The 17,980-nt window shown below is 36.2% G+C and overlaps 1 protein-coding gene and 1 pseudogene across 7 annotated transcripts in view; both read left to right on the forward strand.

Moving 5' to 3' along the window:
- The window catches only part of JAK2 (Janus kinase 2), a 118,316-nt gene extending 114,716 nt beyond the window's left edge, over positions 1-3,600 (forward strand). For 6 of the 7 annotated variants that reach the window (XM_049092828.1, XM_049092831.1, XM_025423506.3 and 3 more), the window contains one exon: positions 365-3,600. In XM_049092828.1, coding sequence (XP_048948785.1) covers positions 365-472 — 108 coding nt within the window. In that variant the 3' untranslated portion in view covers positions 473-3,600. The remainder of the gene's footprint in view (positions 1-364) is intronic. The other variant, XR_007401641.1, reaches the window with a different exon arrangement.
- Positions 3,601-12,497: 8,897 nt separating this feature from the next.
- On the forward strand, positions 12,498-16,200 carry LOC112643860 (26S proteasome regulatory subunit 10B-like; annotated as a pseudogene).
- Positions 16,201-17,980: the final 1,780 nt, after the last annotated feature.

Here is a 17,980-nt window from a genome sequence, read left to right on the forward strand (position 1 = left end):
GACATTTACTTTGCTAAGCGTAAATAAATAGTGTAATCATATGACGGTGGGTGTAGGCTTAGCCAGGACATTTGCCTACAGAGGAAAATTAAGTGGGAGTTCTCAATTCATGTCTTCCACCAATTAAAAGATGGCACTTTGGGCAGCCTGGGTGGCTCAGCAGTTTAGCGCTGCCTTCAGCCCAGGGTGTGATCTTGGAGACACAAGATCGAGTCCCAGGTCGGGCTCCCTGCATGGAACCTGCTTCTCCCTCTGCCTGTGTCTCTGCCTCTCTGTGTGTGTCTCTCATGAATAAACAAAATCTTTAAAAAAAAAAAAATATGGCACTTTGTGTTCATTGTAATTTTAGTTTTCTCTTTTATAGATTTATTTGATCATGACAGAATGCTGGAATAATAATGTGAATCAGCGGCCCTCTTTCAGAGACCTAGCTCTTCGAGTGGATCAGATAAGGGACAACATGGCTGGATGAAGGACACGAACTTCACTCTGAGACCAAAATAGACTTACAGAACAGTTTCATATTTCACATGACTGTGGACTATTATTACATACACCATTGTTCCGTGTATCATGACGCTAGCTAGCAAAGATGTGGAAGTATCTGTCCAAAACTTTGAAAGTTTAGTGAGTTTTTCTTCATGAGGACATCAGTAAAAGATAAATTGATGAAAAGTCCTTAACAAAGAATTTTGTAAAAATTTTCACAAACCTAATCAGTTAACATCACTTTTCTTTGGCAAAAGAAAAAAATAGACTTTTTTCAACTCAGAATTTTAGGAGATGAAAAAATTGTAATGTAAATTTTACAATGTTGAGGATGCACAGAATATGTATGTATAGTTTTTACCATAGTGAATGTATAATACTGTGGCATCTTGTGTGATGTTTTATACAAGGGCTGGTATTCATTAATAATGTTCCTAATTTTTCCATAGTTGATCTAAAATAATGTCACTATACAAATTACGATGCTCAGATAATTGAATAAGCACCTTTGTGTTCTCCTTCATTTGTATCACTGGCCAGCAATATAAGCAGATGTACACTTTAGCTTGTAGTTCTATGTACTGTAAATATTTTTCAAAGTAAAGGGAACAAATGTTTAGTTTCATTTGTATAGGAAATTCCCCTGACCCTAAAGAATACATTTTGAAATGAAACAAGTTTACAAAGATATAACACAATCTATTTTCTTATTTGTCTCCCTTGTATCTGTTTGTGAGGAGTATGTTTTTAGAATAGAACTATCTCCAAAATTTTCTAAGACTATAGTGAAAGTTTTCTTTTAAAATTTTGAGATTATGAATGCTACCAATATTGTCATCCATTTAGCTGCTGGCTGCTATAATAGGATTCTTCAATCCCTGGGACCTTTGGTCATGCATTAAATTTAAGCGTAAGCCATAAAACAGATTGTTTTTTAAATGTATAAGGTAGATAATAGGTTACGAATATTTTTTCTAAAGAATATATATTTTAGGAGTTTCAGAAATCTCTTGCAGTCATAGAAGAGCATTCCTTTTGTTAGAGATTCTCATATACAAGGGAGAAATGAGAATAAATTGGTGAAAAAGTATGCTTGTTAATTTTATCCAAGAATGCCAGTAGAAAATTCATAATGTATATCTTTAAGATGAATGAGAGTTACATATTTTCAATTAAGTATAAAACATGTTTGTTGTTACTGTCCTTTGTTTTAGTGCTATTCCAACATGGAAGCCATACCTAAAATACGGGGTGTGTGTTATTTATACAAAGTTTAAAGCACTTAGTATTTCAGTTAAAAAGAAAATAGGTTCTTTATTTTCAGTGGTATATGCTATTTTTTTAAACTTAAGACTTTTGATTATCTATTTTTTTGGAGCCGGCTTTTAAATGCAAATTATATAAGAAAAAATGCCTCACAGATAAATTTTGAAATTTTTTTCGTGGAAGGAAAGAAAGGGAAGAAATGCTTTTTACACATTACTTTTAAAGCATTTTAGTAGTTACCGAATGCAGAAAACCTCTAAAACAGTAGTATAGTAGTATATTAGATTTTAAAAGATTTCTGATATTTTGATGAAAGTTGAATATAATTTTTATTTAATTTATAGATTCCTCAAAGATCTGTATACGTAATGCAATTAAGAGATCTTCCGTGCTGCTACTTTTCAAATCAAAGTAGCATATCAATACAATATGCTTGATTTCAAAAACTTAAGTACTTAAAAGCAGATTTTTCAAGGTTTATTACATTGTTTTTAAAAACAAAGGTATTAACCAATTGCTTAAATTTTTTTCCTTAAGCCTTTACTTAAGGCTTCAGTTTTTAGTTTAGGGAAGATAATCCCACATAAACATTCTGAAGTTTTTTGAGTGGGGTGGTGGCCACCTTATTGTAAAATTCTTAAGTGTGCAAGAGAATTCATTGAAGATATGCAGTGCTTTAAATTTTTATTCTGACTGTACGTAAAAAGAAGTTAACCTGCAGCTGTTTAGTTGGTTCTGCACAAGAACTAGGTAAGTAATTATTGTACCACTTAATGCCAGGTGTTTCTTCAAATTAGTATTCTTTAGAAATGAGGGTAAAGATTTTCTTAGAATTCTGTTAATTCTGTAAATATTTCAGTCTATTAAGTTATACAGTCTTTAAATAATTCCCTATATCCATGGCAACTTACTTTGGGAAATAGTCACTTTTTTATGTTACCTATATATATGCTGCCAGTAGCACTGTAATTTGTTGTGTAAGAGTGCTTTCTTTCAACTTAAGATTCTGCTTTAAATTCAAGTGAAATTTTTATCACAAATTTCTGATATTTAAATTTTATTTACTTTTATCGTGGAGTAGACATAAGAAAATATCTACAGTTCTATATCTGGGGAGCCATTCTCTGTGGGAGTGGCATTATGTGGTCAGTTTATTGAGACTGTGTTATTTTCTTTATTGTGCCTTCAGCATGTGTCCACAAAATTGAAATATTGGTATAATAAATATTCAGAAGTTATTTTCTTTTGTATTGTCACCTAACCAAGGAAGTAGAGGTTATACACACTGATTGAGGGAGATGCAGAGAAAACCATTTGTAATAGTAAACTTTTGATTTTTTAAAGAAGTGCTTCCTAAGAGTAACAGCTACTCTGTGCTCTTTAGGAACATTGCTGTATCTACTCCATCCTGGTATTTAAATTATTTCTAATGAAAGTTTTTTCTAATTTTTTAGTATAACTTATTACAGGTCTTTCAGTTTGCTGTATTAAAATAAATAATAACAGTAAGTATAAGTCAGCAGGATTATCCAAACAAAAGACTAGGTTATATGTGATAAGCTTCATTTTATTTAAGAAAAAATATCAAAGTATGGATCTGAGAAAATACTTGACGTTTACTCAGATTTGGGTTGGTTCTATGTAATTTCAAGATAATTAGCACTAAGTGTTTCATGATGCTGACAGTAACACTTAGATCTCAGAATGATGAAGAGACTTTTAAAACTCTATTAATCAAATTCTTGTAAAATGCATATCATACAGTCTTTAACTTTTCATGAGTCAAATTTTTAGTAAAATGCACATTAAATCCTAAATATTAAAATATTTGGTTTTGTAATCTTACCAATTTTGTTTTACTTTATTACAGTATTTTTTTTAAATTAAGTTAATTTCTATTGTACTATGCCATATGGGATTACTTGTTAGTGCAGGCCCTGAAAATACTGTTCTTTTTCAGTCTAACAGATTTATAAGGAAATGCCTTATCTGCAACTGAAACACCAGTCTTTATTAATATGGTAGTAAAAGTTGCTAATGATCATTATTCCATCATAAGTCCTTTCTTTGTATAGCAAATTGCTTAATATCTTATTTTTGCAAGTAAGTCTAGCAGGTTTATAATCTGAGAGCATTAGAAGAACTTTGAGTCTCTGTTCCAGTATCCATATTCTTAGATTTTGTAAATGGTTTTAATTTTATACTTGCCTGGGAAGCATGCCTATAGATGTTATATATTGAGGTCAAGCAGGTCAGCTTTGAGCAGTATGGAGAGGCAGAAGCTTAGCTTTTAAATAATCAATAGAGCAAGGTGGTAAGATAAAAATGGCATAGCAGGTATTACGGAGACAGCAGGCAGCTGAGAAGGCTGCATGAACAAGTGCAAGAAGTATAAATGAAAGTATGCAATAGATTTTTTTGATCAATTATCCTTTCAAGTACAGTTGTTTACATAGATGAAAATATTTAGATGCTTTTTACACACACACACAAAGATAATTAAATGGATAGTATTTTTAATGAAAAGTTTAGGTTCTTTTATCTTTTATTTATTAGTTTAGGTTCTTTTAAATGCTTACAATATGTATGGATCTCAGTATGAATTGTCTGGTAGCATGTAGTACAAGATTGTGAGTCAGGAAATATTAGAGATTAAGGAAATCATAGTAAAGAAAATGGAAACAATGAGAAAGAAACCTAACACTCAAGACAATCATGAAAATATCTACTTGAAATTTTCTTTTTTGACTCCTTGAAATATACATAATGCTTTCTTCCTCTGCATAATGATAGTTTTAAGGTTGCTGTAGCCATGAGCCATTCCAAATTTTAAGTATATTCAAACAAAGTTATTTTATGTCCTTGGTAACATTTTAGAACCCTCTTATTTTTGGTTGCAGGAAAAGTAAAAAGAAAAGTGTTTGCAGAATCAAAGACTTTAATTCTTAGCAACAAATAACTGGATTCTCTAACGCTGTTAATCTGCATAACCAAGGTGTCTCAGCCTTTGATCTGCTAGCTGCTGGTGGCCCAAAGCTCAAAGCTAAATGACATATCAGAAGTGGTTTGTGTTAAATGTTTGCACTTACTACTATGGAGAAGGCATTTTTTTTTTCCCAGAAGGCATTTTAAAAACAAAATAATAGTCACTATTTCCTAGAAATCCTAACATAAGGTTTCTATCTCTCTTTTTAAAAAATGTTTTAAGGGACACCCAGGTGACTCAGTTGGTTAAGTGCCTTTGGTCATGATCCCAGGATCCTGGGATAGAGCCTCACATCAGGCTCCCTGCTCAGTGGGGAGCCTACTTCTCCCTCTCCCTCTGCCTCCTCTCTGCCCCTCCCCTCTACTCGTGCTCCCTTGTTCTCTCTCAAATTAAATTTTAAAAATGTTTTAAATCCGTGTTTCCATCAGTAATTTTGAGGGTAGTTTGAATCTCCTGGTTTTCCTTTTCCTTTCTGTTAGTAGTTTTATAACACTGCATTGCAGCTTGTTGAATAGGAATTCTTTTGATGATGTAAAGGTATTGTTGACAATGAAAACTGAAACTGAATCTTCCTTTATTGAAGGACTTGAAAAAAAATGTTGAATTCTAGAACTCTTGAGTATACCATTGTAATTCCTTATGAGGCCCCATTTATTTCCAAAACTATTAGAGGAAGAATTTTCAAAAACTTGAGACTGTTAGAGTGGACAGTCTTTTTCCCATAAATAGTTTGTAAAACTGACATCTAAGGAACAGTGAGTATGGTTCTAGGGGAAAAAAAAAGGAATTTCTAAATTTCTGTCAGATCTGAGATTAAATTCAGTTTTAGGGAATTTTTTCTAACATGTTGAATTTCTTTTAAGTTTACCATAATAAATATGGAAGATTAGAGTATCAACTCAAAGCCAAAAATACTTTGGCATTTTTCATCATATCTATGAAATTTACCCAGAAGACAAAGTACTATTTTATATATATTTTTAAAATTTTATTCATTTATTCATGAGAGAGAGAGGCAGGGACACAGGCAGAGGGAGAAGCAGGCTCCATGCAAGGAGCCTGACATGGGACTCGATCCTGGGACTCCAGGACCGAATGCAGTAATTACCCAAGTCATTTTCTTAAGAGTTGCTCCAACTTGACCACTTAACAGTCACATACTTAAGAATTCTTTCTCCTCTCTTAAAAAAAAAAAAAAAAAAGTATCTTCATTGTGTATCACTTCAGATATTCCTGCATATGTGTTCACTTATCAGTACTGACACTGCAAGCTACCTACAACTTTGAAGTTGTATGAGGTAGTTCATGTTAATAGTTAATAGTGAAGCCATCACCTCTTAAGTATCTTGGTAAAATCCTAAATCCCACTCATGTATTGAGAATAAAGAAGAGTAGATAAACTAATGGATAGAGGCAAAGGAAGCCTGGATAACCTTATGTGAGGGTGAATCCTGATGGTATATCAACTTAGAATTCCCTGTTAAATAAACTTCAAACAAAACCAAGAGATAAAAACATTTAATTAGGCTGCAGCTCTGAGAATATTATTCCTAATCACGGTGTTTTCAAGGAACCTAGTTTGGCATGGCCCCAAATAATATCACATATAAAGGACTGGACCCATAAGAAGGTATCTTTGGCCTGGGCTTAGTATGAGAGAGTTTCTTATGATACTTCTCTTAGAACAGGCTTTTTCAAGAGCTGTCACCCCTAAGAGGGTTAATAGTGGTATTAGGGAATGAAAAAAAATCTTACTTTTTAAAGTATAAAGCACAGAAATACAGTACATAAACAGATATGCAGTACTTTTAAAATTTCATGGTGGAGGGATCCCTGGGTGGCGCAGCGGTTTGGCGCCTGCCTTTGGCCCAGGGCACGATCCTGGAGACCCGGGATCGAATCCCACGTCGGGCTCCCGGTGCATGGAGCCTGCTTCTCCCTCTGCCTGTGTCTCTGCCTCTCTCTCTCTCTCTCTCTCTCTCTCTCTCTCTCTCTCTCTCTCTGACTATCATAAATAAATTTTAAAAAATTTTTAAAAAATTAAAATTTCATGGTGGAGAAGATGAGGGAAAAATGTCTAAAAAGCTGCTGGTTGGGGAGGGGAAATGGGAGATAATACAGACAGTTGAGAAACGTTGCTCCAGAGGGTACTCCCATGAATATGGGCTAAACCAGCACTACCTCAGAAATGGCCTCAGGAAAGGGACGGGATGTCAGTGTCAGAACCGCTGAGACTATTAGATCTTTAAGTAAATATTCCAAATAGTGTATCTGAACTAAGAATTAGGGGACATGTAATCTTTCTAAAAGGTCTTCTAATTTTAACCTCTCTAGAATTTAAAGATTTTTCCTTAACAGATGTCTTCCTCAGTAGAGATAAATCCCTGAGCACCATTTTGTTGTCGTATTTTACATTTCATAATAAGATTTAATAAACATCAAAAAACAGGGTATTTTGATAATCAACATATTAAAAATTTGCTTCTTGGTCAGACAAAGGGATAATAAAGTACTTTTTGATATTAAATCTATGTCATATAACTGTATATTAAAGTAAAAAAAAATAAAATTTCCACAGAGAAAAAGGAAAGAATGCCAAGTAAAGATCATATCTATGAAATTTACCCAGAAGACAAAGTACTCTTATTTTTTAAAAAATATTCATTTATTCATGAGAGAGATAGGACTCAATCCTGGGACTCAGGACTGAATGCAGGTGCCAAACTTCTGGGCCACCCAGGGATCCCAAAAGTACTCATTTTTGACTGAAAAATTCTACAGGGTTTGGTTTGGTGGCCGTCCTTTTGGGTGTGAAGTGGTCTAGCAGTGTGCTTTTCTTTTTCTTTTTTTTTTTTTAAAGATTTATTTATTTATGATAGAGGCAGAGAGACAGACTCCATACCGGGAGCCCGACGTGGGATTCGATCCCGGGTCTCCAGGATCGTGCCCTGGGCCAAAGGCAGGCGCCAAACCACTGAGCCACCTAGGGATCCCCTAGCAGTGTGCTTTTGGTTTGCATTTCACTAATGGTGAATGGTGTTGAGCATCTTTTCATGTACACTTCATTGGTTATTTGTCTATCTCTGGGGAGATGTCTATTTAAATCCTTTGCCCATTTTAAGATTGAGTTTAAAAAAAAAAGATTTGAGTTTTGTGTTATTAAGTTGTAGGAGTTTTTGTATTCTGGGTATTAACCCCTCATCAGATATATAATTTGCAAGTATTTTTTCCCATTCTGTGGTTCCCATCTTATTTATCCTGTTGATTTGTGTCCTGTGAAGCACAAAAGTTGTCAGTTTTGATGTATTCCAATTTATCTCTTTTGGTGTCCTATCCAAGAAATCATTGCCAAATCCAGTGTCATGAAGCTTTTTCCCTATGTTTTCTTCCAAGTGTTTTGTAGATTCGGCCCTTACATTTATGTCTTCAATCCATTTTGAGTTAGTTTTTTTCCATATGGTGTAAGGTAAGGGTCCAACTTGATTTTTTTTTTTTTTTTTTTTTTTTTGCATATAGATTTCCAGTTTTCCTAGTAACATTTGTGGAAGAGCATCCTTTCCCCGATGAATGATCTTGGGACCCCTTTGTTGAAAATCATTTGACCATATATGTGAGAGTTCATTTATGTTTTATTCCAATAGTCTATATGTTTATGCCAGGACCATACTGTATTGATTGATTTTTGTAGTAAGTTTTGAAATCAGGAAGTGTGAGAACTCCAACTTTGTTCTTTTTCAAAATTGTTTTGGCTTTTTGGTGTCCTTTGAGATTCCATATGAATTTTAAATTTTTTTTTCCTGCAAAAAAATAGATTTTTGCACATCTTGGGGTTTTGATAGGGATTAAAATCTGGGAACAGGTAATACCCTCTTTGTGGATTATCTCACTCACTTTATACAATTGGTAGGTGCTATTATTTTTCTCATTTTAAGTGTGTGGAAACTGAAGTTTAGCAATATACAATAATTTCAAAGACCCACGTGTAGAAGAAAGAGATGCTGCTATTTGAACATAGGCAGTCTGATGCCAGTGCCAGAGTTCATAACCGTTTCATGATGTTGCCTTTCACAGCTTTGGCAGCACACATATAAAGCAGTAATAAACTAGATAAGCTTTCTGCAGTGATCCATGGTGATATTGCCCACCTGGCAAGATGATAAAATCATTTCAGTTCCCAGTAGGAACTATTTGAATATATTTTTAGTTGTATTGCTACACATCCTATGCTCCAAACAAAATAAGTGGACAACAGTTTGATAAAATATAGAAAATAAGTCTTTGTCGAAGGACAGTGTAAGGGACTGCCTTCTAGATGAGGAGAGAAAGCTGAAAGTCCATGACTTTTTAACAAGGTTGGACTGGATGACCTTTGCCTGTGAGAGTACTCTGCCAAAAGTCTAGACATATCTTTGGTTGCTTGAAGACCTGAAGCATGTTTTCCAAAGTCATCATAATATTTGCTACAGAAAGGAGATTACTGGAATGTGAGAAAAGAATCAGTGATTTAGATGAAACCATTTTGTAGCTTGGGAAGCTAAATACAAAGAAGTTACCTTAACTTGCTGGTCAGGAGCAAAGCCAGACTAGAACCCAGGTCTTTTGACTCTGATGTTTAAAAAAAATTTATATATATATATATATTTATTTATTCTTGACAGAGAGGGGCAGAGACACAGGCAGAGGAAGAAGCAGGCACCATGCAGGGAGCCCGACATGGGACTCGATCCTGGAACCCCAGGATCATGCCCGGGCCGAAGGCAGGTGTTAAACCGCCGACCCACCCAGGGATCCCCGGATTGATGCTTTTTATATTCAATGGCTAAGTTACCTTATTTTTAAAGAAGTAAGCCAAGGTTGTAAATAAACCATAAACTTTACTTATTTTATCTTTTAACAAATCTTTTTTTGAGGGCCTACACTGAACAAGGCACTATGCTAGATAACCATCGTTGGTGAGCAAAGATGTTCAGATGTATCCTCAAGGGATATTTAGTTGAGAAGGTACCAAGATACATCCTTAGTATTAAAAAGACAACTTCCAGATATATCTAAGGGAAAACTCCAGAACCATAAATAGCACATCTCTAAAAGGATGTTACTTCTGATGAATTTGCAGTATAGGAAAATAAGTGGTAGGTAAAAAATGAAGCTGCATCAGTTATATATAGAGAAAATTTATTTAATATATTTGAATCAAATCAATAACCTGGGAAGTGTTAACCTAGAACCAAGATTGCAAAACTGTTTTGTATCATGGTGAATAATCCAGAGGATTACACCAAGTAAAGCCATATATAAGAACCATTCACAGCTAGCAGTTCAAAAATCTCAGGCAGAGCTTACCATATTTTCTCCACAAGACAGCCTCCCTTCCTAATGTACTTGGTCATAATAATGCTATCACAATTCTCTTAAGTCATCAGAGCTCAGAACCCCTGGGTAAAAACCTTTATGGTTCTTATCTCTTGCACTCTTTCCATCATTCCTTCTCACTGTCTCCTTCACCAGTCTCTTCTTTTGTACTTGCTTATAACTTGATATCTAGTCTAGACTATCAGAATAACCTATTTAGTCTTCCGACCTTCTCTGTCTTGCATCTCACTGTCAGGTCATTTTTCCATAACAAAGTTTTAGCCATGTCACTTTTTGCCCAAGCTTTACACCTCTCCCCCATTTCCTACAGCATGGAGTCTAACACCCCACTGTCACCAGGTGCAGAGGTGAGAGCCATATTTTAACATCAAAAGGGAATCTGATGTAGAGCTTGCCCTGTTGGTTGGAGAGGAAGAAAGTACTCCCCCTCATCCTTTTAAAGACACTATCCTTTGTTCACATTTTCCACTTGTATTATTTTCACACTAATTTTGCTAGCATCTTTTTACCATAATCTTTTTTTAAAAAAATTTAAATTCAGTTAAAATACAGTTTCAGTAGAATTTAGTAATTCATCAGTTGCATATAACGCCCAGTGCTCATGACATCAGGTGCCCTCAATGCCCATTACCCAGTTACCCCATTCCCCCACCCACTTCCCCTCCAGCAACCCTCAGTTTGTTTCCTAGAGTTAAGAATCTTCCCTCTGTGTTTTCATTTTTCCCTCCCATCCCCATGTTCCTTTGTTTTGTTTCTTAAATTCCAAATATAAGTGAAATCATATGGTATTTGTCTTTCTCTAACATATGTTGCTTAGCATAATACCCTGTAGTTCCATCCACATCCTTGCAAATGGCAAGATTTCATTCTTTTTGATGGCTGAGTAATACTCCATCATGTATATACCACATCTTCTTTATCCATTCATTTGTCAATGGTCATCTGGGCTCTTTCCATATTTGGGCTATTGTAGACATTGCTGCTATGAACGTTGGGGTGCAGGTGCCCCTTTGAATCTTATGTTTGTATCCTTTACATACATAAATACCTAGAAGTATACCTAGGTATACTAGTATACCTACATAGATAAATACCTAGAAGTGCAGTTGCTGGGTCATAGTAGCTCTATTTTTAACTTTTTGAGGAACCTCCATACTGTTTTCCAGAGTGGCTGCACCAGTTTTACATTCCCACCAATGATGTAAGAAGGTTCCCTTTCTCTGCACCCTCACCAACATCTGTTGAATCCCGAGTTGTTCATTTTAACCATTCTGACCAGTGTGAGGTATCTCATTGTGATTTCCCTCATGCCAAGTGATATTAAGCATTTTTTTTGTTAAGCAAATGTGTCGTTGGCCATTAGTATGTTTTCTTTGGAGAAATGTCATGTCTTCTCATTTCTTGACTAGACTTTTTGGTTTTGGGTGTTGAGTTTGATACGTTCTTTATAGATTTTGGATGCTAGGCCTTTATCTGATAAGACATTTGCAAATATCTTCTTCTCCCATTCCGTAGGTTGCCTTTTAGTTTTGTTGACTGTTTTCTTTGCTATGCTGAAGCTTTTTATCTTTTTTTTTTTTTTTTTTTAGAGAGCGGTGGGTTTTTTTTTTTAATTTATTTATTTATGATAGTCACAGAGGGAGAGAGAAAGAGGCAGAGACACAGGCAGAGGGAGAAGCAGGCTCCATGCACCGGGAGCCCGATGTGGGATTCGATCCCGGGTCTCCAGGATCGCGCCCTGGGCCAAAGGCAAGCGCCAAACCGCTGCGCCACCCAGGGATCCCTGAAGCTTTTTATCTTGATTAAGTCCTAACAGTTCATTCTTGCTTTTGTTTCTCTTGCTTTTGGAGATGTGTCCAGCAGGAAGTTGCTGCAGCTGAGATCAAAGAGGTTGCTGCCTTGTTCTCCTCTAGGGGTTTGGATTCCTGTCTCACATTTAGGTCTTTCATCCATTTTGAGTTTATTTTTGTGTATGGATTTAAAAAATGGCCCAGTTTCATTCTTCTGCATGTGGCTGTGCAATTTTCCCAACATCATTTATTGAAGAGACTGTCTTTTTTCCATTGGATATTCTGACTTGCTTTCTCAAAGATTAGTTGACCATACAGTTTTGAGTCCATTTCTGGGTTCTCTATTCTGTCTCACTGGTCAATGTGTCTGTTTTTATGCCAGTACCATATTGTCTTGATGATTACAGCTTTGTAATACAACTTGAAGTCCAGAATTGTGATGCCTCCTGCTTTGCTTTTTTCAACATCCCTTAGGCTATTTGGGGTCTTTTTGGTTCCGTATAAATTTTAGGATTGCTTGTTCCAGCTCTGTGAAAGTGCGGATGGTATTTTGATAGGAATTGCGTTGAATGTATAGATTACTTTAGGTAGCATAGACATTTTAGCAATGTTTGTTCTTCCAAATCATGAGTATGGAATGTTTTCCATTTCTTTGTGTTTTCCTCAATTTAATTCATAAATGTTCTATAGTTTTCAGAGTATAGATCTTTCACCTTTTTGGTTAGGTATATCCCTAGGTATCTAATGGTTTTGGTGCCCTTGTACGTGGGATCAGTTCCCTGATTTCTCTTTATTCTGACTAATCATTAGCATATAGACATGCACCTGACTTCTGTGTGTTGATTTTATATCCTGCAACCTGAATTCCTGTATCAGTTCTGCAGTTTTTTGGTGTAGTCTTTCAGGTTTTCTACGCAGAGTATTGCGTCATCTGTGAGGAGTGCAATTTTGACTTCTTCTTTGCCGATTTGGATGCTTTTTATTTATTTTTGTTGTGTGATGGCTGAGACTAGGACTTCCAACATGTTGAACAACAGTTTTACCATAATTTCAATAATTGTTATATCAGCATACTTTATTGAAGAAGTACCACTTTTCAGGAGAATTATGTCCAGGAGGGATTGATCTCTGCCTCCCCTTATAAGCCAGGCTTCTGTCATTCCAAGACCTTCAACATGTGTTCCAAACTGCCTTACCTAGATTTATTTGTTATTCCTCAACAGTAACTTTCCAATCCAGCCAAACTGGCTTATTCATCATTCATTCCCTGAAAGTATTTTGTAGCTTGGATTAGAGGTATGGGTAGAAGTGGAAAGGGGTAGAAACAGATCCAACTGATGGATGGGAGGGGTGACAGGAAAAATCAGGGATGTTTCCTTGGCTTTGGTTTGATGGATGAGCTATTATGTGGAGGAGGAGGGAATTTCGACAGAATTCCATATGGGACATGTTGAGATGCCTATTATATTTCTTTTTTTTAAAGGAAAGTGTCTTTTTTTTTTAAAGATTTTTTTATTTATTCATTCATGAGAGAGAGAGATAGAGACACAGGCAGAGGGAGAAGCAGGCATCATACAGAGAGCCTGATGTGGGACTCGATCCAGGGTCTCCAGGATCATGCCCTGGGCTGCAGGTGGCGCCAAACTGCTGCGCCACCGGGGCTGCCCGCCTATTATATTTCCAAGTAAAGATGTCACATATGTAGGCAATCATTTAAAATAATAGATATAGTTAAGGTGACTTAAGGAAGCAATTACAGAATCAGGATCTGAGACTACCTAACATTTAGAGGTTAGAGGATGAATCAGCAAAGAAAGAGTGGTCAGTGAAAGAGGAAAATACTCAGAGTGGAGTTTCATGAAAGCAAGAGAAACGTGTTTTAAGTGGGAAAAAATCGTGTTTTTTTTTTTTTTTTTTTTTTTTTTTTTTTTAAGAAAGAGTGGGGAGAACCAGAAAGAGAATCTTAAGCAGGAGGCTCAATTTCTTGGCCCTGAGATCATGACTTGCCTGAAATCAAGAGTTGGTTGATTAACTGACTGAGCTACCCAGGTGCCTCGTGGTCAGTCATTTTGAATGTTATTTACTGAAGCACCAAGTAATAGGAGCTTTGTTCACTGACCATTGTAATTGGACACAGTGAACTGATGGAAATTCATTATAGGTGGTGGATAGCTTCCACACTGGATTGGGTTGAAGGGGTTGTTAAGGAAGTAAAGACTTAAGTGTAGATTACTGTTTAAGAAGTTTTGCCATGAAGGGGAACAGGAAAATAAATTGATAGTGGGTAAGAAAAGAAGATCCTTTGTTTTTATATAGGAGATATTACATCAAGTTTATATGCTGATGGAGTGAGCACAAAGGAAGAGAAAGACTAATGGGGTGCAAATTATAAAGGGAGTGAAATTCTGAATGGGATCAAGAGCACAAGAGAGAAAGAGTCTTTAATATACATCCATTTGTAGCTAGAGGGAAGATGGTAAAATATGGTAAATAGATAGGTTTGTAGATATGGTAGTAGAAACAGAGTATTTTCCTTTGATTAACTCTGTATTCTATGGAATTTGAAGTGAAATTACCAACCAAAACTGGTAGTTTGATGGTATACTCATGTCTGGTTTGATCACTATTTTTTATTTTTATTTATTTTTTTTAGATTTTATTTATTCATGAGAGAGAGAGAGAGAGAGAGAGAGAGAGAGAGGCAGAGACACAAGCAGAGGGAGAAGCAGGCTCCGTGCAGGAAGCCCGACATGGTACTTGATCCCGGGTCTCCAGAATCACGCCCTGGTCCGAAGGCAGGTGCTAAACTGCTTAGCCACCCAGGCTGCCCGATCACTATTTTTTTTAAAGCTGTATTTGGAAGTACAGAGGGGAGAAAATCTCAAGCAGACTCCCTGGTGAGTGTGGAGTCTGATGCAGGGCTTGATCTTACAACCCATGACATCATGACCCAAGCTGCAATCATGAGTTGGACACTTAACCAACTGAGCCGCCCAGGCACCCCTTTTCTTTTTTTTTTATTTCCTTGAAAGATAATTGGAATGAGGAGCAATCCATCCCCCATTTTTCAGTGCTACTGTCCTCCTCCATTCCACTTTTCCCACCCCAATGGCCATGGCCATTCTTGGCATCCCCTCTGAGTGATGGCATCTCATCATGGCAGACCAATTGAGATAATGAGCTTCAAAGCTATCACAAGAAAAGATGGTGGAGCACAAGAAGATCAACAACTGTCTTAAACAGTTGTTTAAGGGAAAGAACTTACCAATCAGTATGAAAAGTCTGAAGATGATCCAAAGGACCTACAATCACCCACATCTGGGCAAATTGTGGGTGAAGTACTTAAGAAGTTAACTGAAGAAAAATTCATTGTTCAGTGTTGGTCGTCATTGTCAGCTTGAAAAAAGTAAGTGGAAGTCAGCAACAAGAGTTGCTTAGGCTATGATTATCTTTATGTTTGCCAAGATCCACTGGTTTACAGTATGTCTTATAAGGACTTAGAAGATATTTCTTTTTCTGAAGTAGAGGGGTTATCAGAACAGATCAGAGAATTCAGAGGTAATAGAACTACATCTTAAAAACCTAGAATTATTTCAGTATAGGGGTATCTCTAAAAACGCTGTTATATGGGCCAACAGTTAAGAAAAACGCTAATAGCAAGAGCTATGGTTAGCCAACTGGAATGCAATTTCTTAAAAAGTAGTCTCCAGTTATATTGTAGACAAGTACATTGGTGAAAATGCTCATTTGATTAGAGAAATGTTTACACGAGGAATCATTAGTCATGCACATTTTTATGGATACTGGTTTCCTGGAAGTACTTAAGCTAATAGATTCAGATAACTTTATGGAGTTACTCAAATGGATGGAAATGATACTTTTCACAGTTAAAATAATCGTGGCTACCTGCTTTGCTGTCTCCAGATAAATAGAAAAGACATACATTAACTTCTTTATAAGCAAGTTAGATATCTTGAAAATCTATGCAGGTATCATTATAAAGTATGATAAAATAGATTAGAAGCATTAAAAAGCCTTCAGATGGCTCTAATGGAGCAGACCTGAAAAATGCACAGAAGCAGGCATATTTACAATTCCTGCTGATCATGAATTTGTAGTATAGAAAGACTTCATGAAAGCAATGAGGAGTAGCTGATTTTAAGTATCTAGAGTCTAAATTGGACTACAAACTTGAATTCTAAGAAGCTAGAGTGTAAAGTGAACTACAGATTTTTGATGGCTACATGACATATTGGTTTAATGTAAAAAAAAAATTCAATAGCAATAATCTTATTAAAAATGTATGAATAAAAAATTTAAAATAATAAAAGTATATTGTGTGACTTGTAATAGATGTAGAAATAACAGCACAAACAGCAGAAAAGACAGGAGGGGCAAATCATACTACCTACAAGGTCTTAAACTGCTTGTGAAGTGATATTATTTGAGGGTAAACGGTGATAAAGATGCATATTATAAACCCTAGAGTAACCACTAAATATCAAAATTAAAAATTAAGAGAGATAGCTAATAGCTAACTAATAGAAGCAATAAAATGGAATTATTTTAAAAAGGTCAGCCCAGGGATCCCTGGGTGGCGCAGCGGTTTGGCGCCTGCCTTTGGCCCAGGGCGCGATCCTGGAGACCCGGGATCGAATCCCACGTCGGGCTCCCGGTGCATGGAGCCTGCTTCTCCCTCTGCCTCTCTCTCTCTCTCTGTGACTATCATAAATAAATAAAAATTAAAAAATTAAAAAAAAAAAAAAAAAAAAGGTCAGCCCAGGGGCACCTGGGTGGCTCAGTTGGTTAAGCATCTGACTTTGGCTCAGGTCATGAACCATGCTCTGTAGGGAGCCTGCTTCTCCCTGTCCCTCTGCCTGAAGCTCCCCCTGCTTGTGTGCTTGCACTCCTTCTCTCTCACTCTCTCTCAAATAAATACAATAAAAAAAAAAAGTCAACCCAACAGTATGCAAGGAGAAAAAACAGATCAAATGGGACAAATAAAAATTAGCAGGAGCATAGGTTTAAACCCAAATCATATTGGTAATTACATTCACCAATGATCTAAACATTCCAAAAGACCTATATTGTCAAATGCAATGAAAAGGCAAGAACCAACTACATGCTGTTCACAAGGAACCAACTTTATTTATTTATTTATTTTAGGAACCAACTTTAAATATAAAGATTGGCTAAAAGTAAAAGGGTAAAAAGATTATATATAATGGAAATGCTAATAAGTAAGTTGGGAGTGGCTATATTAATATCAGGAATATTACCAATGATAAAGGGAGACATAATAACCAAAAGGAATTTATCAAGAAGACATGTCATGCACTTAGTATCAGCATTTTGAAATACATGAACTGGGCAGCCCCGGTGGCGCAGCGGTTTAGCGCCGCCTGCAGCCCAGGGCGTGATCCTGGAGACCGGGGATCGAGTCCCACGTCAGGCTCCCTGCATGGGGCCTGCTTCTCCCTCTGCCTGTGTCCCTCTCTCTCTCTCTCATGAATAAATAAAAAAATAAAATCTTTGAAATACATGAACTATAAAAGTATAGACAACTACACAATTCCAGAAATTTCAACACTTCTACTAATTGACAATAAGAAGAGCACAAGATCAGTGAATATATAGAACACTGCAACCAGCGAACTTGACCTAATTGATATTTACAGAACACTCCACCAAACAACAGCAGAATATACATGTCAAGCACACATAAAATAGATGAAGCATATGCTGGGCCATGAAACAATTCTCAAGAAATTTTTAAAATTAATGTTCTCTGTCAACATAACTCAAAACATCAATAAAAGGAAGGTATTTGGTACATACTGTGAAACATAGGAAACTTGGGACGTCTGGGTGGGCATTGGTTGAGCATCTGCCTTTGGCCCAGGGGTGTGATCCTGGTGTCCCAGGATCGAGTCCCACATTGGACTCCCTGCATGGAGTCTGCTTCTCTTCCTGCCTATTGTCTCTGCTTCTCTCTGTGTGTTTCTCATGAATAAGTAAATAAAATTTTAAAAAGCAACAAAACCCATAGGAAACTTAAACTGAGTCAAAGAAAAAA

This window comes from Canis lupus, chromosome 1, assembly GCF_003254725.2.
Source record: "Canis lupus dingo isolate Sandy chromosome 1, ASM325472v2, whole genome shotgun sequence".
NCBI lineage: Eukaryota > Metazoa > Chordata > Mammalia > Carnivora > Canidae > Canis > Canis lupus.